Below are 23,505 nucleotides of genomic sequence, written 5' to 3'. Positions count from 1 at the left end.
TGACTTTGGAGAATAGGTGGACCCCCCCCCCACTTCTTCTTTTGTGGCGGCCCCTCAAATGATGGAAGGCTGCTATGATGTCACGCCTGGTCCTTCTGTTCATTAAACCAGACGTCCCCAATTCCTACCACCGTTCTTCCTATGTTTTAGTCTTCATTCCCCTAATCGAAATAGAGAAAGAGGTTAATTTTCTCCATCAACTCCCCATTATAAAGCCTTAGTGTCTCAGGCAACTGAGAAGCAAGCAAAAAAACAACAACCTCTTTTTCCAGAAAAGAAATAAATCCCGTTCTGTTTATAAGAACATGTCTGCCGGTGCATCCAGCAAGCCCTATGAAGTCATTTATTTATGTTTTCAAAGTTGAGAGATGGGACCTTGGATGAGATACGCAAGCATCGTTGCATTAAAAAAAAGGGGTGGGGTTACTACTTATGTTCTCATTCACTAGCTTTTCATAAATAAGGACACTTGAGAGCCTCACTATCCCTCGACGTGAGGAGCAGAATATGGAGGTCCTCGGCCGCTGTTTTTTTTTTGGGCGGGGGGAAATAAAATTCCATAGCCAGTACAATCTGAGATTCAGTTTTTCTCTCGTTTATAAATCGCCAAGTAACAACGAGGCTGACAGTTCTGCTCCTTCCGTTACCTAAGTGAATGTGTTTGAACCAATTTCTTCCAGTGAGTCTCCTTCACAGGATTCTGATGAAGTTTAATAATAATAATATATTAAAAAAAGTCGAATCGTTGTGAGGTAGATGAATAGACGCAATTTGGGGGGAACCTTAAGGATTTTGTTTATTTTTAATCCTTCCCTTTATACTCCACTAATTCACATCGCTTTTGAACTCTTCTTGTTTCGTATTTATTATTTTTAGACCCCCAGAGGGTCTGTTTGTTTTCAAAAAAAAAAGAAAAAAAAGAAAAAGCACTTTCATATAACTTTATTTCTTCTATTGTTGGCAAAGGATGAAACCCGGGTTATTCTTAGTGCTAAATTATTTATCTTTGTTCCTTTCCGAGGCGGGATTTCTGAGTTTTATATTTGTTTCCCCCCCCCCCCCGGAGACCACCGAAGCCTGTTCCTCACCTCCTGGTTACCCTCTTCACCTTTGTGACAATCGGGCAAAGGGCTGTGCCCAAAAAGGCCGAATAAATATTCAGTATTTGCTCCCTCCCAATAAGCAAGCCGGCAAAACGCTCAACTCTCATCAGGCAAGTCTCAAGGGGCTTCTCACGTTTACTGCCCAGGAAGCAAGATACCGTTACCTGCAGGGTAATCGCCTTTAATGGGATTACTTCCAAGTAAATACACGCAGCTTTCATCATCATCATCATCATCATTTTAGCCATTGTCTACCCACTGCAGGAGGAAGGCCTCTTCCTCCTGTTTCCAACCAAGACGTGCCTGGGCTTCCCTTTGCCAATTGGGCCCGCCATACTTGCTGATGTGGTCGCTCCACCTTGTTTTAGGTCATTTATTTATTTATTATTTATTTATTATTTAAATTTATATACCGCCCTATTCCCATAGGACTCAGGGCGGTTTACAGGGAAAATTAAAAAACATAGCATACAAAAATTAAAATCTGTTAAAACTATTAATTAAATTCCAGTCCCTGAAATTAAAACTAAAACCCAATTAAATTAAATTAAATTAAAACCCCTCAGTCTGGGCCAAACATGGGCGCTTTGTACTCTTAGAAGCCTAGTCTTGCACACGACAATATACCTGGACTGGTTTTCAAAGCAGTAACACTTCCTTTGTCTCTCGCAGATCAAGAATGGCCACTGAAGGGTGGAAGTCCAGGGTGAATGAAAGCTCACCGAATGTCACATCACCTGCACCAGGTAAGATTTCCTTGCTTTCCCCTCATTTTGTGTAGTTGCAGCTGTCGGGGCCGGAAGTTTTTTAAAAAAGGACCAAATGTTCCTCGGTTTAAAAAAAAAAAGACCCTTATTTTTATCAACACAAGGCTCCTCTAGGGCTGTGTGTTTCACAACTTGGTGGCTTTAAGACGTGTGGACATCTGGGAACTGAAGTCCACACATTAGGAAGAGGCTGCCCTCCCTCCCTCCCTGCCTCCCTCCCTTCCTTCATGGCTGCATATAGATAGCTGTGACTTGACATTCTTTTTCTCCCTGTTCTTTAAATGTCAGCCTGTTTTTGGAACAGATGGGTGGGGAAGTAAGGGAGAGAAAGGCTTACTGCAGAAGGAGAGTGAAACAATTGAGAAAGAAAGAGAGGGAGGAAGGAAGGAAAGGAAAGAAAGGAAAGAAAGAAAAAAGAAAGGAAAGAAAGAAAGAAAGAGAAAGAGGAAAGAAAGAAAAAAGAAAGAGAGAAAGGAAAGAAAGAAAAAGAAAGAAAGAAAGAAAAAGGAAAGAAAGAAAGAGAAAGAAAGAAAGAAAGAAAGAGAAAGAAAGAAAGAAAGAAAGAAAGAAAGAAAGAAAGAAAGAAAGAAAGTCATATTGGAAGGCACCATAGCTTCACTCCAGGTCTTGTTCCAGGAGCCTTCTTGTGGGTCTTCACACAATGTGTCCGAAGTAGGGATCATTTGTGCTTCAAACTAGAACTCTTGAGTGGATATCTCTGAGGATCCATTAGTTTGTTGTCTCGGCTGTCCACGGTCTTCCCAGGAGTTTTCCAACCCCAAAGTTCAAAAGTGTACTCTACTGAATAACCGCACAGCAAATCCATCTGTACCTCCAGGTAACTGTGTCATCGGTTCATAAGTAGGTCTTCTGGTACACATGTTTACCTTCCCAAGACACAAGGAACTGCACACGCCTCACATTCCTTGGAAAGAGAGCTTCCTCTGAAAATCGGAGCTTTTAGGACTGCGGCCAAATCAGCTCCTCCCCACGACAACTAATCTCCGTTGAGCAATTCCACGCGCGCTTTTCTCTGTTCGATCGGGGGCTGGTGTCAGGCTGGGCTTTCATGTGGAGCACAACGGCAGAATCTTCCCAAACTTGCAGAGGTACCTCTTTCACAATTTCACTCGCCTAGACTAAAGAAGAAGAAGAAGAAGAAGAAGAAGAAGAAGGAGGAGGAGGAGGAGGAGGAGGAGGAGGAGGAAGAAGAATCTCCTTGAATCTTTTCCCCTTTTGAATTCAGGGGCTGCTAACCCAGGTATTCTGGCCCTAATTCAGCTGCGTAATGGCACACTCATCACATTAATCCCTCTGAAATATGGAGGGTGGGCTGACTTTGGACTCCACGGAAGGTCTCGGGGTTCAGTCCCCAGCGTTTCAGTCGGAAAGGACCAGGACAAGTGGGAGAAATCCCCTCTCTGTTAGAAGCAGAGCTGAATAAAAATTCACACCAGTAATCTTAAGTTTATAGAAGTGGGATTAATGGCACAGAAGGGCACCTTTTTTAGAAGAAGGTGTTGGGATTTGTTCCTTCGCCGGCGTGGAAAACGGCAACTCCGATGGTCAAAGGCCCACCAGGATAGACGAGGAGCAGTCTTTGGGTTGACTGAATTCGTTTGCAACATTTGCTTTCAAGAAAGTCTTGAAGACGTTCAACAGCCAAGCCAGGAATGAGGAAGTTGATGACCTAATGCTATTGCTATTAGTATGAATCATGCCAGCGGTCCCCAACCTTTGCGGCTTAGCGGCCCAGCTTGCGGGGGGGGGGGGGGAAGGGAAGAGGGGACCTGGACTGTGTGAGCGATGAGCCAAGTTGAGCTGCATGCATGCACATGCCCCAGCCCGCCACTCGCGCATCCCAATTCCGAATAGGCCATAGCCTGTTAGTGAGGTGCAGTATCCATTCATTGTCTGCGGCACTTTCTATTCACCATTTTCTTTACAGTCCTGGAGGGAGGTAGACGGAAGCGGGATGCTCATCTGATGTCCCGTTCCTCAATCTTCAAACGTGACCAGGCCACCTTGGGCCCGTTTGTTCTTTCTCGGAGGGAATCTCAGGATTGTGAGAAGAAAGCCGAAGGGCAGAGTGCTGTGCCTGCCGAGTTGAGTTTAATAACCTGAGCCTCCTTTCTCAAGGACCTATTAGTTATCCGCCTCCAAAGGCTTTGAGTTGCTCGGGTGTGAGTTTTGCCTGCTTGAGAACTTCACTGGAAATGAAAACCCACCTGGAACAGAAAATCCTATTTTATTAGTCAAGTGATATAATAACCTTGCAGGCTGTGATGCCGAAGGTGGCCTCCGGCAAGCGGTTTGAAGCCGAAAGGCCACCTTCGGTCTGAAAAACATTGACAGGGATAAAGTGTCTTGGTTTTCCCCCTCCCCCCGCCGCCCCCCCCCCCCGGTGCCTTTTGGGTCGACTTGCCTTTTGAATGTCTCATTCTGGGGCAAGGCAGAGCGGCGGGATAGATTCCCATCTCCTGGAGCAGGCGGGAAAGAGCTAGCTGTGTGGAGACTGTTTGGAATCGAAGCTGGGTGTGCTCTGTGGATGTAAAATATCTCCTTGGCCCCGTTGCATTCGATGAGGCTGTGCTTCAATGAAAAGGCACGGATTTTTCAATAATCAAATTAGCAGGCGGAGGTGTTTAGATTGTAACTCAGGTGGAGAAATGCATTGCAGCCACCAGAGCGTGCCTGGAGAGACATGATCCGTGCTCGCCAGCCCGCCATGTAAAATCTCTGTGGTTTGTCAGAGAAGCGTCCTCCCGGGCCCCATTCTCTAGCCTGTTTTAGGGTAACCGTTAATCCAGACCCCTCGGTTAATTCCCAGCTTTCCTTTCTATCTTTCAGGCGAGTATGTAATTACGGTTCGTGAAGTGACATCACCTCCGTTTCTAGGCCAACTTCTCCCACCTGTTTTCAAGCTTTTAAAAGTCCTGCCAAAGAAAGAGATAGTTATGGGTTCCGGTAAAGAAATTCAGAAAGATCTTGGCAGTTAAAGGGGGAGGAAATTGATGGACCGCAACCAAGCTCCCCCCCACCCCCCCGAACTCAGGGGGATATATATATATATATATGCCCTTCGCTGACCTGGGAATTATTCATCCAATTTCACCTCTCCACAACGTCTTTCTTTCTCTCAGAGAGGATCTTCAGCATGGGAACCAAACAGCAAAGAAACAAAACCCAGCCATCTGTTTTATCATTTCTTCCAGCCAACATTAATTTCAATGAACTCTAGATATTTAATTTTCCGACGATAGAGGCCAAGCCTTACAGTCCCTCTGGCATCTACGTATCATGTCTTTCTATATCAAAATGGACTTTGCGCGTTCAACAACAACAACAACAACAAACACCCCCCCCAAAAAAAACCCTCATGCAAGCGAGGGAGTTTGTGCAATAGTTCACGTTGTCGAAGCTGATGAATCGGCCGATTGTCAAATGACTGAAGACGCACATCATCAATTGTATTTATTAACCGCAGGACTTGCTTGACCGATGGTCCGTTTGCGACTGGATTGTTTCGCTTGGCTTTTGTGGAAAGCGACTCTTCTCCATCCCGCACATTAAGAAATAAAAGAGAACACGTTTAAAATTCGCCCACTACAAGTGGAAAAGGGGCCTTGAAAAGCGCCTTCTGGAGCTCGGTTGATTATTTGCAAATAAAACCTAGGTGGAACAGGCCAGCGAGGAGCAAAGCTGGAAGTGGGGGAGGAGGAAGGGGGGAGTGGATCTGTTGGAAACTGGGATTGGAGACATGTGGGTTGAGCTTCTTAAGCTGCCCTAGTGACCAAGATGCCTCCTGAGCTGGTCTCCCCTAGATAGGTTGGGCCTCTTTCCCCTAGAATGCCTTAGCATTGCCGACTAGGGGGATTCTGGGAGATCTCTTTGAAGGGTACCGTTGTCTTGGAAGCCCTCCATCCTTCCTGAGTCAGATACACCAGTCTACAGAAGGGGGCCTCTCTTATCTTCTTTTGTGGGCTAAAAAAGATGGGCTGTCGTTTTTTAGGTATCCAATTAATGCCAAGGAAACTTTGTCCAGGCATAGCTAAATCTAACCACTGCTTTTGGGAGTATTCTTCCTCCCTCCCTCCCTCCCTCCTCCTCCTTCCTTCCTTCCTTCCTTCCTTCCTTCCTTCCTTCCTTCCTTCCTTCCTTCCTTCCTTCCTTCCTTCTTCTCTCCCTCCCCTCCTTCCTTCCTTCCTTCCCTCCCTCCCCTCCTTCCTTCTTGCTCCCTCCCTCCCTCCCTTCCTTCCTTCCCTCCCTCCCTCCCTCCTCTTGAGCAATCCACAAGTCTTCATATTTCTTTTTGCGAATTTTAAAATTTCAAATGAGGAGAAAAGATTTGTCAGCTTCACCAGACTTCTGCAGGATTAAGGAATGCAGAGCGGAAGCCAAATCCATTCACGCCCTTCAGTGCCACGAAAGAAGAGCCGATGAAAACGGCAAGCCTTCCTCGGCGAGAGAGGGAGTTTATCCCACCTCCCACAATGGCATGTGGCAACCTGTGGGTTGTGAGCATTAATAGGTGGTCTTGCTTTTTATGGTTCTTGTGAGTTATTTGCGAGGGTGTTTGGAGAGAAAGGAACAGCTCCCACATTGCCTTGGTAGTTATACATGTTTTTCGGATTCTCCTTTGTGTGGTTCTCTGTTGTCAATGTCTCCTGTCGGAATATGCACGACTCTTTGGAAACAATGGATGTTTTAAGGAGAGGAAACTTAAAACCCCCTGACTACAAGGTGAAGTATGCCGAAGCATGGGAGATAATTTCCTAAGCATTGGCATTTCTGCCCCTCCCTCAGGAAAGCCGCCCTAACAGCTCAGTCACCACTAGATTTTTATTTGAAATTTAAATCCGGCCCCACTACAATCCGTTGCGGTGGCAGAGGCGGATGAAATTAGGGACGTGAATATTGATCCTGAAATCTTGCTTGGGGTGCTTTATTCTAGGAATAGGGGCAGTAAAAATGGGAAAGGCAGAGAAAGTGACATCCGCGCAGAAAGAAAAGAGAGGTGCTAGACACGCTTGGAAGTTACTGACTACCACTCCTTCCCACTCTTTCTCTTTCCCTTCTTTTGGTCCTTAGACGGCTCTTCTCCCGCAGCTCTTCAGCCTTTTCCTTAAGATACCCCTCGTCCGTATCCCGTCTTAGCTCTGCTTACTCAATGCAAGAAGGACTGGGCATGTGCCTAAATCCTTTGCCCCACATCCTAACCAGTTGCTTCTTTCGCACGGAGCCCTGGCAGTCCCAGAATTTTGCCCTGACAGACGAGGAGTCCGCTCTCCTGCTGGGATTAAAATGCAGATCCGCTGGCAATGATCCCTTACAAGATCACAGCTCTCTCTCTCTGGTCTCTTTGAAGCCCTGCCAGTCATTAAAGTGCTACTCTTGCTTTCTTCCTTGGCCCTCTCGCTTGAGAGCCTTTGCTTGTTCCCTTCTTTTCCAACCGGACAGGATACAAACACCCCCCCCCCCCCCCGTGACACAAGTTACACAAAGCCGGCATGATGGTGGCTTTCCTAAAAGCTGGCAGGCAGGAAAGACTGTCCTGCAAAATTGTCCTGAATGCAGAGGGAAGAAGATTGCCATCCCACTACTTTTAACACCTTGGAAGTTTTTGTTGCAGTCTGTAAAGCTATTAACGGCCCAAATGATATTTAAAAACTAGTCAACAAAGTGTTCCAAAGCAAAAAAAAAAAAATGACACCACTTGTATATGTGTTCCATGTCTGTGTGCTTCCTGCATGGCAAAGCTTTTTGTCTCTTAGGTAGCACATGGACACTGTGGTTGCCATGGTAAGGTACATGGGCTTTAAAAATAATAATAATAATATAAGCACTATAAATAGGCATCTGTTTCCTTGGCCAGGGACAGAAGTGAGAAATTTTAGTTAAGCAGGTGCTCCAACAGTCAGAAATTACGAAAGGGTAAGACGGCTGTTTACCAAAGCCAGCCATGTTGGACCGTGGGTTTGTCAGCTGATGCACCACCCAAGAAGCTGCCAGTGCCCTGTACGAGGTGTGACGGTCACCCATTGATGCTGAGACTCTAGAAGGAGCTCAGAGAGGAGCAACAAAGATGATCAGGGGGATGGAGGCTAAAACATAACGAAGAACGGTTGCTGGAATTGGGTACGCCTCGTTTAATGAAAAGAAGATCTGGAGTGACACGATGGCAGCCTTCCAATATCTCAGGGGCTGCCCCAAAGAAGAGGGAGTCAAGCTATCCTCCAAAGCGCCTGAAGGCAGGACAAGGAGTAATGGAGGTCTATCTAGTCCAAACCCCTGCTCAAACAGGGAAACCCTATTATCATTTCAGGCAAGTGAACTTCTTAAAAACCTCCATTGTTGGACCTCTGGAGGTTTTTTAAGTAGAGTTTGAATTGGTAGAAATGCCGAACACGGATCCAATATGGCAGATCAGGAGAGTTGGCTGACACTTAAAAACCACTCATAACCCTATTGTTCATGGGACATGTAGTCCAACTCCCCTCCTGGAGCAAGATCTGCCCGTACAACGTCCTCCGCGAGGAAGGGAAATTAAATCTCCAGATCCATATCAAGAAGCCTTCTTAGGCGCCAGGCCACGACTCATTAGTAGACCTGTCCAAAATCCATTTGGACTCCAGCCCTGTTGAGCTTTTCAACTTTTATCTTTAGCTCCTTCCTTATTAATATTCAGGTTCTTTCCTGGGTTTTGCATCCTGTTGCAAATCGGTTAAGGCCTCTTCAGCTCTCTCCGTCCTGCTCGTTCAATCTGACCTCGATCACGTTCTGAAATTCTTCGATTCAGATCTAGCGGAGAGGATCTGGGCGGCATCTAAGCCAAAGGAGAAATTCTTCTTTCCCCCCCCTCCCCCCGCACTTCCAGGGACCACATACTGGGTTATAACAAAATTGCGTCAACCAACTCAAAAGAAAGAAAGGAAGGGGGGGGGGGAAAGGCAGGGGAAACACATCACCAACCAATTCTGGAGTTTGTTCCAGTATCCGAGCAGATATTTTGGAATCTTAATTCTTCGGCTATCATTCCTATATACGCCTCCTTTAAGTCGCATCCAAGCTAAGGGCAACATCTGTAGAACATTTGAGAAAAGTATTTGCTACAGAAACATCGGCTTAAATCATCCCATCTCTTCTTTCTCTTCTCTTCCCACCGTGGAAGGCATTTATGAAAACAGAGTGTGTTTGTGGGGGGGCGGAGAGGCAGGGAAGGGGAAATTGGGCGCAAAACGGGTGGGATTTCCTGCAAGAAAAACATGTGGCGCTTTTAGGGCAGTAGTTTTATCCATGAGAAGTCTGAAGCAAAAGCACCAAGAATTTTAGAAGGCCAAGTGGCTGTTTCCCCACGGTGGACGCTGACATTTTCTCTCTTCCTATTCTATTCTATTTCTACCTTCCTTCCTTTCTTTCTCTCCTTCCTTCCTCCCTTCCTCCCTCCCTTCCTTCTATACATTTGAACCTCTGTGTCATATATGTGGAGGGGGGGGGGGCTATGCATAATGTTGATTCTTACAGTTCTAGCAGATCCCCACTAGTTTTTGACTACTTTCCTTTAAAACAAATATCAGTTACAGCCCAACAGAATTATTAGTCACATATTTTGTCATGCTGAACCTTTTTGCTGCCAGTGTAAATTTCCCAAATCTCAAAAAAAAAAAAAAAAGAAAAGAAAGAAAGAAAAGGAGGTGAAGATTTATTTATGTAAAAGTGGGGGGGGAACTTCCTCCTTTGGAGCACGAAGATCATTTTCCATCTTTCTTTTTTACAAATTTTTTATTTGTTCCGAACAAATAGTTTTAGCGTGAATCAACAGGCTACAGCGGGGTTTTTTGTGTGTTTTTTGTTTTTAAAAAATATATTCTTATTATAAGACTCTGTTCCTGGAAAGATTGGCAAGAGTTTGTTTTCTTTCTGTGCTTTCGTAACTGTTTTGCCTCCCCAAGACATGTTGTTAGAAAGTATCGTATAATATTAACATTTTAAATCAAAGAGATGGTTATATATCATGCAACATGTTCTCCAGCAGTTCTGATTATATATTAATTATATCCACATAGAAGAAGACAATGAGACTTGGGATAAATTTTGCAACCTATTTGTTTTTGGGGGTGGGGGAGAAAATCCCCTCCCCATTTTTCGTCTTCTTCCAAAAAAATACAAGAGGGAGTAAGACAAAGAGTGGGAAGCCTAACCGAGTGTCCAAAAACCCATAAGTTTAATCTCTTATGACTTTTCTTTCTCTGCCTCCGTCTTCTTGCCTGGGCTCAATTCTCAAGGTGGGAGAAAAAAACCTCTTTTTTTTTGGCACTCTCTCCCTCTTGTTCTGCTCAAAAACCAAGAAATTATAGAAAAATCAGCCTCGCTTGCCAACATCAACCCTCTCTCGGGTGCCTTCTGCTTCGGAGACGGGAGGGGGAAATTCTGACATCCGATCCAGTGGTTAGAGAGCCCCATTGCCAGAGACAGAAAGGCAGTGTTGATAGATCAAGACCAACCTGTCCATTAGGAAAGACAAAGCTAGGATTGGGATTTTACCATCGGGTGTTCGTATGTGGATCTTTGGTTATTCGGGTTTTTCCCCGCGTAGAACTAAAAGTGTAGGAGCGACGTTTCGACGGAATCCCATCCGTCATCATCAGGCTGGTGGCTTCTGCTTCCTTCTTCTGGGAGAAGCATGTGGCTGTTTGTTCCTCTTTTTTAAACTGCCAGAGGGGGTGTGTTCTGTGGGTGGAGGTGTGCTCTGTATATACTTGTGAGGTGTTCTCACGATGAATCGTTAAAGGTGCTCCCAAGCAAAGGCATCACGCAGAGATGCAATCATATTAGCTTTATTCATGATAGATCAAAGAGAAAGAAATACTTGGCATGAAAGCATTCATGCCTGCATGTGAGAGAGAAATAAAATATAAGAAAACAAGCTAGCATTACATGACTAAAATAGAGGTTAGGAGTAGAGATAGAACTGTGGGTCCGAGACCCTTGGCTCATCAGTGGAAGCAAAGAAGCCTCTTTGCCTCCATCTGATGATCCTTTTGGGGAACTGCCAATGGCTGGCACTAAACATCTAACAAAATATACATATATATATATATATATATATATATATATATATATATATATATATATATATATATATATATATATATATATATATATATATATATATATATATATATATATATATATATATATATATATATATATATATATATATATATATATATATATATATATATATATATCAGGAGATGGAAGGGAAAAGGCGATTCTGTTCTCGTTCCAGGTGTAAATGTGTTAGCAGGTACAAAATCCCCACTAAATTGGGGATTCTTAGCCTGTGGGAATGGCCTTGGGAGACAGAGGGAAGAGGAGTGGTCGGATCAGAGGCAGCTGAGCCCTCAGACGGAGCCCTTCTTCAGCTGTCTATCAGGCCTGTCACACTTGGCAACTGACTCTTATTTATGACGGTTTAGCGTTCAAGAGTCACGCAATCATTTTCTCTCCCCTTCTGAAAAGCAAAGATTCACTTAACAGTAACTTGACCGCTGCAGTGATTCACCAGGCAACTATTGTAAGAAAGGTGCCTAAATCGGGGCAAAACTCAACTTAACAAACGTCCCAGAAATTTATGGCTCACTTGTCGTAAGCCGAGGACTATTATTATGTATTATTATTTTTTCTCCATCTTCTTTCTATGCACAAGAAAAGAACTGATCATCATCTGTGTGGGTCATTCAAACTAGCAGGTCCCAGAAACTTCCCTGCATTTCCCCCTCCCACACACACACACACTATTGCCCTATGTGCCCCCCCCCCTCAGCCCTCTACAATAGCCCAGCAAAACAGCAGCTGGTATATTGTATAAATGGTTCTGCAGAGCCATCAATTCCCAGTGACTCAGATGAGCTTAGCCATTCCCTAGGAAAAAAAAAAGCAAGATGGTTTCTGGGGAAGAACAATATTTTATTTGGATGTTGCTGAGAGTGTTTTGGGAGTTGTGTGTGCGTATGTGTGCATAGTACTTTCCCACTACTTGCACAGCACACAGAGTTTCCACCTTACTGGCAACGCTTGCTGGCAATGCTTAGAGTACAAAGCAGCTGTAAGGGGCAGTTTGGGATAGGAAAATGCCCGGGGAATAAAAAAAAAAAAAGATCAGCCTGTTTCCTCTGCAAAATAGCTCTCCCTTCCCCAAAGGCCTGCCCGATTCACACACACACACACACACACACACACACACACACACACACGCAACGTGCCTCTTCAGGGACTATAATTTGGCGACTTTTTTTGACTCTGTAAGCTGGAATGTCAGAAAAAGGTGTTGCCTGGTTTTTAGCTTATTACAATATCCTTTGGCTTTTCTTTCTTTCTTTTGGGCACACCCCTTACATTTTTCCAAAAGGTAGAAGGCATTTTCTAAACTCTCAAGTCTAAATCTGATCTATATATATTTTGGGAGTTGCCATGGATATTAATGGCTTTCTTGTATGTGGGTATTTTTCCCCCCAAAAAAATTAGTGGGAAGAGGGAGGGAGGGAGGACATGGAGAGAGGAAGGAAGGAAGGAAGGAAGGAAGGAAGGAAGGAAGGAAGGAAGGAAGGAAGGAAGGAAGGAAGGAAGGAAGGGGTTTACATGCCATTGTTCTTATGCAATACGTCCTGGATCCATCTCTTTGCATTTTCCTTTCCCATTGGCACTAGACTTATGTGTATATCGGTGTGTGTGCAAATCTGCACATTAGGGAAAGCTTGTTGAAAAAAAAAATCACTCACATCCGACTTGGCTTCCTTCTTTCTTTCCTTCGGCCCCGTTATATAAGCTCAACTCTGGAAAAAGGCCTTTGGCTTTCCCCATCTCGGAGCCTTTCCCACCGAGTTGCCAAGCAGTGGGGAGACGAAGGGCGGGAGGGAGCAGAGGAGGCGAGCTCCCTCATGTTTCAAACATCCTCGGATTGTTCCCATGGATCGCATTAGCAACCCCGTTCACTCACTAACCTGCTTTTGGCAATTGCTTTTTTTCTTCTTTCCTGACTCCCTCCAGCTTGCGGTTCGGAGTTTCGAAAAAACGGCTTCTCCCCATTCTTACTCACCTGCGGTGAAATGCTGAGGCTGCTGGAAGGGGGACGGGGTGGGGAATCACTTTTCACTGGATCAGCAGGAGATACTTCTTGGGGGGGGCAAGAATTCAAGGACATCTGCCAGAGGCCTGTCCTCCCTCCTTCTCCCTCCTTCTAATTGAAACCAAGTCTTACTGGTTGAGAATTGACGGTGGTGCTGAAGAAGGCTCCTGCCTGTTCCTTGGACCAACAAGCAACAGACACGTCCCTAGAAGGCAAAATGACGAAACCGCATCTGGGGAATTCACTGCAGTGTTCCAACATCTCAGGGGCTGCCCCAGAGAAGAGGGAGTCAGGCTATTCTCCAAAGCACCGGAAAGGAAGGACAAGAAGAAACGGATGGAAACTCATCAAGGAGAGAAGCAACTTTAGAACTAAGGAGGAATTTCCTGACAGTGAGCACAATTAACCAGTGGAACAACCTGCCTCCAGAAGCTGTGAATGCTCCAACACTGGAAGATTTTAAGAAGAGACTTAAAAATAACCATCTAAAACAGGTCTAATCCATCCTTGGCCACTTTCAGACTCGTGGACTTCAACTCCCAGAATTCCCCTGCCAGCGTGACCCCGACGGAGTTGAAAGAGTCGCTGGGGTTTCCATCCTGAAAGCCGTTACCTTGGGAGATGCATTCGAGACGGCTAATGGTGCACCTGACTGTGGAAAAAAAGCCTTCGCTTCCACACTTCTTTCTATTTCTCCTTTAAAGAGAGTGTTGCCCCCTCCCTGATATTTAAAAGGGGGCTTGGAGGGGGGGGAGGGAAAAGAAACCCAGCCAACATCTGCCAGCAGAAGTCCTGTGTCAGCAGACAGCACCAATTAAGTGCAGCCCGCACAACAGCTTAATTACCGATGAGACGGTTCTCCTGACAAAAGGGAGCTGCTGTGCGCCCTACGAAAACTCCAGCCCTCGGGAAGGCGGAAGGGCAGAGGGAGCCGCGTTCTCACTCTGGGGCCTTGGGAAGTGGAGCCCAACGTAAGACAAAGACACACACCAGTCTGAAGGGGATGAGACCCCGAAGACAAAACAGCTGGTGCCCAACTTGCGGGAGACCATTTACAATTGTCACTAAATAAGGAAGGCTTCAAGGGGGCTCCTCTCCTTAAATACTTGTCTAATGTGAAGGGAGACGGTTTCTGCAAGCAAATTGATAATCCATGCCTGGAAATGAGTACAGACAAGAAAGTCAATAACTTAAGCAGCCAAGTTTATGCTAGTCCTAAAACACTCCAGCGTCCTTCTTCCTTTCCTAAACATAGCTAAATGCCTCCACCCCACTCCAGCCCCTGCTTCCCTTTGGCTGATCCTCTCAGCAGCAATTACTCCTGGGTAGATAGAGATCAAATGGCATTATAAGGTTGTGTTCATTAATTGAAACACAACCCACCAGTTTAGCTTTCTCTTGTTGAACATAGCCTAAAACATAGTTCTCTATTCCATTCCATTCCATTCCTATATTCTATTCTATTCTATTCTATTCTTTTCTATTCTATTCTATTCTATTCCATTCCATTCCATTCCATTCCATTCCTATATTCTATTCTATTCTATTCTATTCTATTCTATTCTATTCTATTCTATTCTATTCTATTCTATTCTATTCTATTCTATTCTATTCTATTCTATTCTATTCTATTCTATTCTATTCTATTCCCATATTTTCTATCTATTCTATTCTATTCTATTCTATTCTATTCTATTCTATTCTATTCTATTCTATTCTATTCTATTCTATTCTATTCTATTCTATTCTATTCTATTCTAGAATATATATATAGAGAGAGCTAGAACAGCAAGCTGTCCGCCAGCACCATTCCTTCCACAGCCGCGCAGGACAATTATAAGGAGCAGCAATCAAGACAATTCACACAGCTGGCACAACGCCTGGTTTCCGGATTCCAGCATCTGAGTCATTAACATTATGAGGGCAAGGATGCTGCGCAGAGAGAGGGAGGAAGAGGAAGGGCCGTCCTTTGGAGCAAAAAGAGAAGAAAAAAAAATAACCCAGTCCATCCAACAGAGAGAAGGTTGACTTTGAGGCCCTCTGGGAAGCCAGAGGCATTCCACTGGGGGAAGAGAGAGCCTTGGCAGGTCTCCAATGGCCATGCAGTTTCCTTTCCCATTCAAGAGTCAGCCTCTCCAGACTGAAATCAAAGGAGCGATGCCGAGTCGTTTGATGTTTCTAAAAAAAGGAAGAGGTCCGGGGTTGCCAAGGGTGGAAATGGCCGGAGAAGAAAGAGGGAGAGGGAGGTTGGGCAGCCTGCCACGGGTTGACTTTCCTCCCGGACAAGAGAGAGAATCGTGCTAGACAAAGGAAGATGTGCCGGGAGGGAAGGGTGCCTGGTTCCAAGTTCCACTTCCTAGCATCTTGTCTTAAAAGGGTCGGGCCAAGAGGGGTGGCGAGCTTTTCTCTGCCTGGGTAAAGCCCCCGGAGAGTCATTACCAGGCTGAGCTGGAAACTCCTGGGCCAGGCTGGAGAAATGGACTCGAGGAGAAGGCAGATTCCAGTATTCTGCTGGATCTATTCGTGGAGAAGGGCCAAGGATCAATGGCGGAGCATCTGTTCTGCCGGCAGGAGCTCCCAGCTTTCTAGCTAAAATCACCGGAGTGCCTTGTGGACCCCAGCTAAGGGAAGCGAGAGAAGCTGGCAAAACATCTGCTCCCAGCAAGCAGCAGGAGGACTCAAGGAACGCAGCTTCCTTGGCTGAAAACAGGCCGGAATCGTGGCCTGATCAGGGCTTGGGGACAACACTCTACAGCCTGCTTTGGACCGGCCAGCCTCATCCACACCTTTCAGAGTTACCGACGATCCCAAAAAGTTTTGGAACAAGCCAGAGCTGGGTTCAGACACCCCGGTTTAAGCCCTCAAGAAGATGACAAAGGGAGGACATTCTCTAGGCTTCACAAGAAGAACGTCAATGTGAGCATCATCGTCTACCCACCAGCGGCTCAAGCCAGAAGACCCCTGGTATACGAGATAGCGAGCGCTATTACAGACTGTGTGGTTTTCAGTAGAAGCATACCTATTTAACGCATCCTTAAATTTCTCGGCCCCCTTTCCGAACGGAATCAGCTCAGTATCCTGCCCATTGTTTCATTTGAAGGTGCAGTAGGACTATCCGAAGGAGGAAAATGTGAATACATTTTTTTTTTGCCTCTGAACATTGGCATCGCCATCCCCCCCCCCGCCCCCTGCAAATGAGAAACATATGGCCTTGCAACTAGAATTAGCAATATTTGGAAGGAAATAGCTGAAGTCCTAAGACAAACAATATCTGTATGACTTCTGCAAAATCCAATAATTTTCTTAATTAGAAGGCACGAGGACCAGAGTGCCAATAAAAAGAACTGTGATAGGTGGATCATTTCCTGGTAGCAAAAAAAAAAAAAAGTTAAACCGGATTTGCAAGCCAACGAGGCCATCAATCTCTGGTTAAACCAGAGCTGGGACAATCTCAGTTCCTTGGATACATGCATGCATTTCGAACCAAGGGGGAAGAAAAAGGAAGGAATTTCTTGGTGTAGTGTTTCAACTAGGCTCTGTAAAAAAATTGGGACCGCTCACCCACCCCACCCCCTTCCTGTCAAAAATCCTGCTCTTGATTTGTGACAATTAGCGATTCAAAGCGAGAAATTACACTGTGACTGCTGTGTTAATAATGCGGCAGTCTTCAACATTAAAAGGCGGGGGGGGGGGAAGTGAACCAAAATTTGGGAATTCTTCCTAGAGTCTAGGCCAGGGGTCTTCCAACTTGGCCCTTTGATGACTTGTGGACTTCAACTCCCAGAATTCCTCAGCCTGGCTGAGGAAGTCCACAAGTCATCAAAGGGCCAAGTTGGAAGACCCCTGGCCTAGGCAATTTTTCAATCCGTTCACCCTCCCCCCCCCCCGAAACTCGCTTGTCACTTGGGGTCCAGATTTCTTTCTCCAGTCATTTGTCCTCCCTTGCATTGCGACTCTGTTGCCTGGGTGTGCGTGTGCGTGTGTGTGTGTTGAGAGAGCCATTTGTGACTCCTTATATCTGAGCCTTGTGAGATAAAGGAGGAGTCCTTCCGGTATCCAACTGCTGGGGAGATATTGGAGCTGGGGGGTTGTTTCCCTGCTCCCCAATGAAAAGTTCCATTGTTTGCAGCCCAGCCTGTGAAATAGCTAATTGGTGAATGACACGGATGGGATGAACAGCTGGGAGAAAGAGGAGGGAGGCACTCGTATTAAATCTCTCCCTCCCCCCCCAAATATATGTGTATATATATATATGTGTGTGTGTGTGTGTGTGCACAGGGTGGAAGAGAACGTGCATCTCATTGGAAAGAGGGGTGTTGGGGTGTGTTGAAGTTTTGCCTGTCTGTCAGTCCTGTGTTATGATGAGCTTGGCACAAACTTAATTAACAGAAAGGGTGGTAATGCAATTTCCTAATTGATTGGCAACTGGTATTCCTTCTTGTGAGAGCAGGCATGGAGCAAAAAGTAGGGGAAATTAAAGAGGGCCAGCAGGCAAATGGCTAGAACTTTGTGATCTCATAGGTCTCGATCTGACATGCATCCACACAGCTACACACACACACATAATTGTCTACTGCATTCTTGGACAATATCTGCCTTTTGGGTGATAGGCAGTTGTCGTTTTATTTTATTTTTATTTATTTATTTTTATTACATTTATATCCCGCCCTTCTCCGAAGACTCAGGGCGGCTTACAAGCTTAGCAGTAGCCTTCATTCTATGTATATGCCTGCTTATTAGGGCTTTCACACACACCCCAAGCGGCATTATTACAAAGTCAGCTTATTGCCCCCAACAATCTGTGTCCTTAAGGATTCAAACTTGGAAATAAGGCCTTCCTTCCTTCCTTCCTTCCCTCCCTCCCCCTCCCTCCCCCTCCCTCCCTCCCTCCGCTCCTTTCTTCCTTCCTTCCCTCCCTCCTTCCTTCCTTCCTTCCTTCCTTCCATCTTTTGAGATCAGGCCAAGTTGGCTCAGCGCTGCCACCTGCTGTGATGACCTTGGTATTGCTTCCTTAGTTCAAAAAGCATCTCTCGCCTCCTGGACGGTCCTAGAATTCTTCCCCATAAACCCTTGCGGGATTTGATCAGCGTCTGCCTGGTCTCTTGAGAATTTGGAGCCCATTTGAGCCAACCTCTCCTTGCTGGTCATCAGAGGCTGATGGAGAAGCCTAGTTTGCTTCAGCCTTTCCCCAGATTCTGCAGGGATTATCACTTCCATCATTTACAGCCATCTGTCATAGTGGCTGGAATTTGCAGGGCTGACATATTAGTACACATGGAAGACTTGACCTTAAGGATGTTGTTGTTGTTGATGTTGTTTCTTCTTCTCCTTCTCCTCCTCCTCCTCCTCCTCCTCCTCCTCCTCCTCCTCCTCCTCCTCCTCCTCCTCCTCCTCCGTCTCTCCTCCTTCTCCTTCTTCTTCTCTTCCTCCTCCTCCATTTCAAAAATTAAGATAAAAGTCTCTGTGTTGTTGGGGCGGGGTGGTGGAAAGACACTCAGATATTCGCCATCGCCCGGCCTGCCTCTCCTTTTCATGTGGCTAAATTGCTTGATTAAGCCAGCCTTCCAAAGAGAAAGGAAGAGGACGAAAGAAGTGGGATTAGCTTTTCTTCCAGCCCCCCCCCCCCTAGGTAAATCTCCAGGGATCTATTATGAGCAACTGCCTCTCATTCTGGGTTTGTTTGAAGCCATAATCCATTAATCTTCATCGTGCTGTCAGTTGCTTTGCCTCCCACGGCACTCCTTCCCTTCCAGGTGAGCTCCCAGCATTGGGCTTGCTTGCCAGGGATCGCTGTCTGGGTGGCCAGCCGAGCACAAAAGAGCATTCCCTTTCCCCCTCCACGTTTGCCCTAATCCCCCCTCCCCTCAAACTTAATATTTTCGCGTTTTAAGATTTTCCCCTTGCCAACGATGCGATTCCACCAAAAGACTGAGCGAAGGATCCCGACCGTTGCTTGTTTCCGCACGCATCCATTCCATCGGTCTTTTGGGCTGCCTTTGGAGAACGCTCTGTTTTGCTTCGGCAAGTGTGTGTTTGTGTGTTTCTGGTTGCTCCTCCTCTGGTGACTTTCATGGGAAAAAGGAAAAGGCGTTCTTGTAACTGCTGCCATCCTTTTATTGCGCCAGTTGAAAGCGAGGATTCGGTGCGGTTTTAGGAGATGCAAAGCGAAGAGTTGGCGTAAATGCCGGTTTCTTGTACACAGGGTGGGAAGAAGAGAGAAGTGACTTCCTGGTTGCATTACTGGTGGGTGGGGGGCATTTTAAACTGGGGGGCCCCCAGTGGGCATGATGAGGAAACCTGGGTTCTGGCTTGGGAGGGGCGTCGTCTTTAGAAGAGGCTGTTTTCCATTTTTTGGTCTTTTATTTTAACTGTGTTATGGCTGCCCTAGGCATCCCTAATGCTTCCCATGTGTGCCTTTGACTCAAACCATTTGCGGGATGGCAGCACAAATGGTTTCCAGCAAGTGCAGTTGGGATGGGGGAGGGGGGGCAGAGAGGAAGACGATGAAAATGGTGATTTATGCAACGTGTATGCCAGAAAAATCGCCCTCTGCTCCTCCCAGTTTACCACGACCTCAGTTAAGGCTCAATCATCCATGCTAAAAAACAAAAAAAAAAACCCACAGTTGAACCCCTATAACAGAAAATAAACTTAGATCAGAACCCCAAAGATCAATTTCAAGGCAAGATCAAAAGCATATAAAAGACCAGTTGAAAGAGTCGTAAGCTTAAAGGCCATTTTCAAAGCGCTGGGCCATTGTTTCTGAACTTTTGGAACGTAAAGATGGGTGGACTTCAACTCCCAGCATGCCCCAGCCAGTGCTCCGGGCTGCCATATTCCAAAGTTTCGCATTACAGGAGGTCAAAACTGTGTTGTGTCACCATCAAATTGGGAAACAGACACCACAGAAGTGCTTGTTTGTTGTTGAATGTAGAATATAAAAATAGCATTTTAAAACCCTGGTCAAGTTTCTCAAGTCGCCTCTTATACCGAACAGAAAAGGCTTGTTGCTGTGCTTTGACTTTCTTTGTCTCCACTCCTAGATTCTCATTTAAAATTTCTTTTATTATCCCTTAACTGCTCTACGAATGGTCCTTGCCTTCCTTTGTCAACTTTATTTCTGCATTCAGCATTGTGTTACATTGTAGTCCATTATATGGTATTATATTTCATTTTTCCCGTAATATACCTACTCGACTTCTCCTCCTCCTCCTCCTCCTCCTCCTCCTCCTCCTCCTCCTCCTCCTCCTCCTCCTCCTCCTCCTTCTCCTCCTCTTCCTTCTCCTCCTCCTCCTCCTCCTCCTCCTCCTCCTCCTTCTCCAAGATTTGGTGTCCTGGTGGAGACGAAAGACAGGGCCTAATAATTGTTCGAGTGCCACATAAAATAGCAGCACCCCAGGAGTGGAAAGGAGGAAGTGTGTAGGAATCCTCAAGGGGTGACAAGCTGAAACCATATAAAGGAATTCGCATAATAAGGAACATGTGGCGGTTCGCTCTCGGGCCCGGGTGTTTCAGCTTTGGGTAGAGAGAGGAGAAAAAGGCTGGCTACCTGTGAGTGGAGTGTGAAACGGGTCCTTCGAGCCACCCTTAAGACTTAGTCCTTGCTTCCTTGTTACAAGACCGTAGTAGCATCCTTTCGTTCTCCAAGGGACCCTCCGAAAATGTAGGCCGCCACCCAAAGATGGGAAATACGAATATATCCTCTCTGCTTCTCTCGGGAGTTCTGGGTGCGGTCTGGATGGCAAACCGGTTATTTACTGAAGAGGGGGGGGGTGTCTCCTAGATCTTGAGGAGACACTCTTTCACTAGTCCAGAGGGAAGCACTCTGCTTTTCCCATCCCCCCCCCTCCCCAATTCTTCACTTACAGGAAAGAACAACCCGGGAGGCTTTTTAGACTGAATTATGATTCCCAGTATCTCTTTTATTTGACCCAATTGCAGATAGTTTTCCCAGCAACCTTCCGGAAGGGCTGCCAGCTCCCCTGCTTGCTGTAAGGAAGAAAATGGAGGGGCCCCAAATACGAAGGCCGTATTTCGTTTCCAAAGAGGAGCCGCGCAACTCTGCCTGTCTCGGGCTTACAGCCGCAACTGAGGCCAGAAGTTCTGAAATAGTCGGTAAGTGAGTTTTGCCCCATTTTATGCAGAAATACAGAATAACAAAAGAGTTTGGAAGGGACCTTTGGAGGCCTTCCAGTCCAACCCCCTGCTCATGGAAAAAGCGCGGAAAAACCTCTTTCCACGTAACCGGTCCCTGGTGCCCAAAAGGTTGGGGACCTCTGATTTAGGGAGACGATGGACGGAGGCAGCGTGGGTCGGGAGCCTTTTGAGCAGAAGGCAACGGAGACGTTGACTCATCTTCGGCCAGCCTTTGTGTTGACAATCTGCTCCTTTCTGGTTTTATTTCACCCTGCGCGTCCAATAAACCACATCATCCAAATGAGGTGGCACGCCAGCAAATGCCAAGAAAACAGGGAAATGTCAGCCTTCACATAATTCACTGGGGCTCTCGGTGAGATTTGCGCACATGCAAGATGTCGCCGCAGCCGCACTTTTGGTTTTTTGTTGTGTGTTTTTTTTTAAAAAAAAAAACTGGAGCTCTGGATGGGTCCGTGGTCCGTCCCTGCTTGTCTGACCAGGGGGGCCCAGCTTCACTCGAGAAGGGAAGGATGGTTGAACCTGCAGATTCTTTCGGTGGCAATCACAAGGAGGGCTTGGATGAGATCCTCTGCTCCAAGCATCTTTCCTCTCTTCCCGATAGCTTCACACTTTGTGTTCTTGGCAGCTGCCCTGTTTAGAAAATTGTACCAAGCTGGAGACATAAGGCAGACATTGAAAAGCGCTCTGTTTGCATTCCTGCCGAGAGGCTTGCCACAAAAACTGCCAGAACGCACCATGCACACTCGGGGGGGGGGGGGGGAAGGAGACGCGTGTGGTTGGCAGGCGGGGGGGAGGGCTTTCATTTCCCCACCCCTCCCAATTTTATTTTTTTTCCCCTTCTGGGTTTGCCTTTTTCCCAACTCTTCGTCAGTTGTGGTCGGATGCTGACGCTGGTGGCCCATCACATAGATCCCAGTTCTGTTCTTCTAGGAATCCAGGATGGAGAAAATTAAGCCAAGTTGTGGTTTCTCAGATCGGTGTTGGGCAGCAAATGCAGGGATTTTGCTTTCTAGGTTTAGCATTCGGTGGCTGAAGGAACTATAGGCATGATAGACAATCAGGTCTTTTTGCTATTTTTGTTGTAGGGGGGGGAGAGAGGGACTGCGAAGGATTATTATTATTATTTTTTTGCATGTTACTTCTTGCTTATTCTGCTCCTTTTCCTCCTCTTGATCTCCTTCCTTGAGTTCAAAGCCGGCTGGATTGTCATTTTTTTCACCCTTTCAGTCAACCTAATAAAAATGGTGTCGTTATAATATGAGGACTGGCTTCTGGCCAGTTTGTGCTCAGCGCTCTGAAAAAAAAATAGTCTTAGCACAAAAGTAGGTTTGATCTCTGGGTTTTCTGCCTTTCAGCCCGAGCTGGATGAGGGTAGGATCCCTTCCAGATCTCTCTCTCTCAAAAAAAAAAATCCACTGGATTTTAAGCTACGAAAATCAGAAGCAAAGCTATCTCATGGATTGCGGCTGGAGGAACCGGCTAACTTCCTGTTGCTACGGGCAAGAAGTAAGGGGCGCTGCCAGCTCCCCAATTCTGCTCGTTGCTTGTGCCCCGATCGGAAATCTCCCTGACTCTTAGAAACATACGGCTACTCAACTGCTACTATAACCTTGCTCTAATTTGAGTTTGATTGCCTATTGAGAGTGTCTGATTATTCTTTAAGAGTCACTTTGGAGCGGAGCCTGAAGGTACAATATAAAATAATTGAATGGAACGTAAAATCCCCAGCTGGCAGCTCTGTCAGTCAGTCAAGTGGAGGACTTGTCTCCATAAATTCAGAGAGCCTCAGATGTGGAAATGGAGCCCACCAACCTGTCCTCCTTCTCAGACTTAATTTTTGTCAAATCAGTTGGATTGGTATGTCTCGCCTAACAACAGAAATCTTCGGCTCAGTTGTGGTCATAAGACCACCTATAACGTCTTCTGAGTCATTGTTACTTTTAGCCAACAAAGTGACGTCATATATGATGTCATATTGATATGATATCTATCATATGGTATCCATCCGTCTATCCATCCGTCTATCCATTAGTCTATCTGTCTATCTATCTATCTATCTATCTATCTATCTATCTATCTATCTATCTATCTATCTATCTATCTATCTATTTACCTACCTACCTAACTATATCGATGTACCATGTCGATATATGATATCAGATTTGGCAGCATATCTCCAGCTGCTTGCATTTTAGCCTTCAGTTTCAATTCCAGAAGATGCCCAGAAAACATCTCTTCCCAAGTTGCCAGTTATATACCGTAGTGTCGTCTCCCTGTATAATTTAAAGTTTTGAATTAAGCTCAGTTAGTCGGTGATGGGAACATCTTTGTAAGACCTTGGAGGACC

At 45.9% G+C, this 23,505-nt stretch overlaps 1 protein-coding gene across 1 annotated transcript in view; it reads left to right on the top strand.

The window, feature by feature from the left end:
• Positions 1-5,445, top strand: part of MORN1 (MORN repeat containing 1) — a 50,904-nt gene extending 45,459 nt beyond the window's left edge. The window contains exons 13-14 of the mRNA XM_081341415.1: positions 1,776-1,849; positions 4,721-5,445. Of these exons, the coding sequence (XP_081197541.1) occupies positions 1,776-1,849; positions 4,721-4,869 (223 nt within the window). The 3' untranslated portion in view covers positions 4,870-5,445. The remainder of the gene's footprint in view (positions 1-1,775; positions 1,850-4,720) is intronic.
• Positions 5,446-23,505: the final 18,060 nt, after the last annotated feature.

This window comes from Vipera berus (genome assembly GCF_964194415.1).
Source record: "Vipera berus genome assembly, chromosome: 17".
Lineage (NCBI taxonomy): Eukaryota > Metazoa > Chordata > Lepidosauria > Squamata > Viperidae > Vipera > Vipera berus.
The sequence above is the reverse complement of the archived record's forward strand: the minus strand, read 5'-3'. Positions and strand labels throughout refer to the sequence as shown.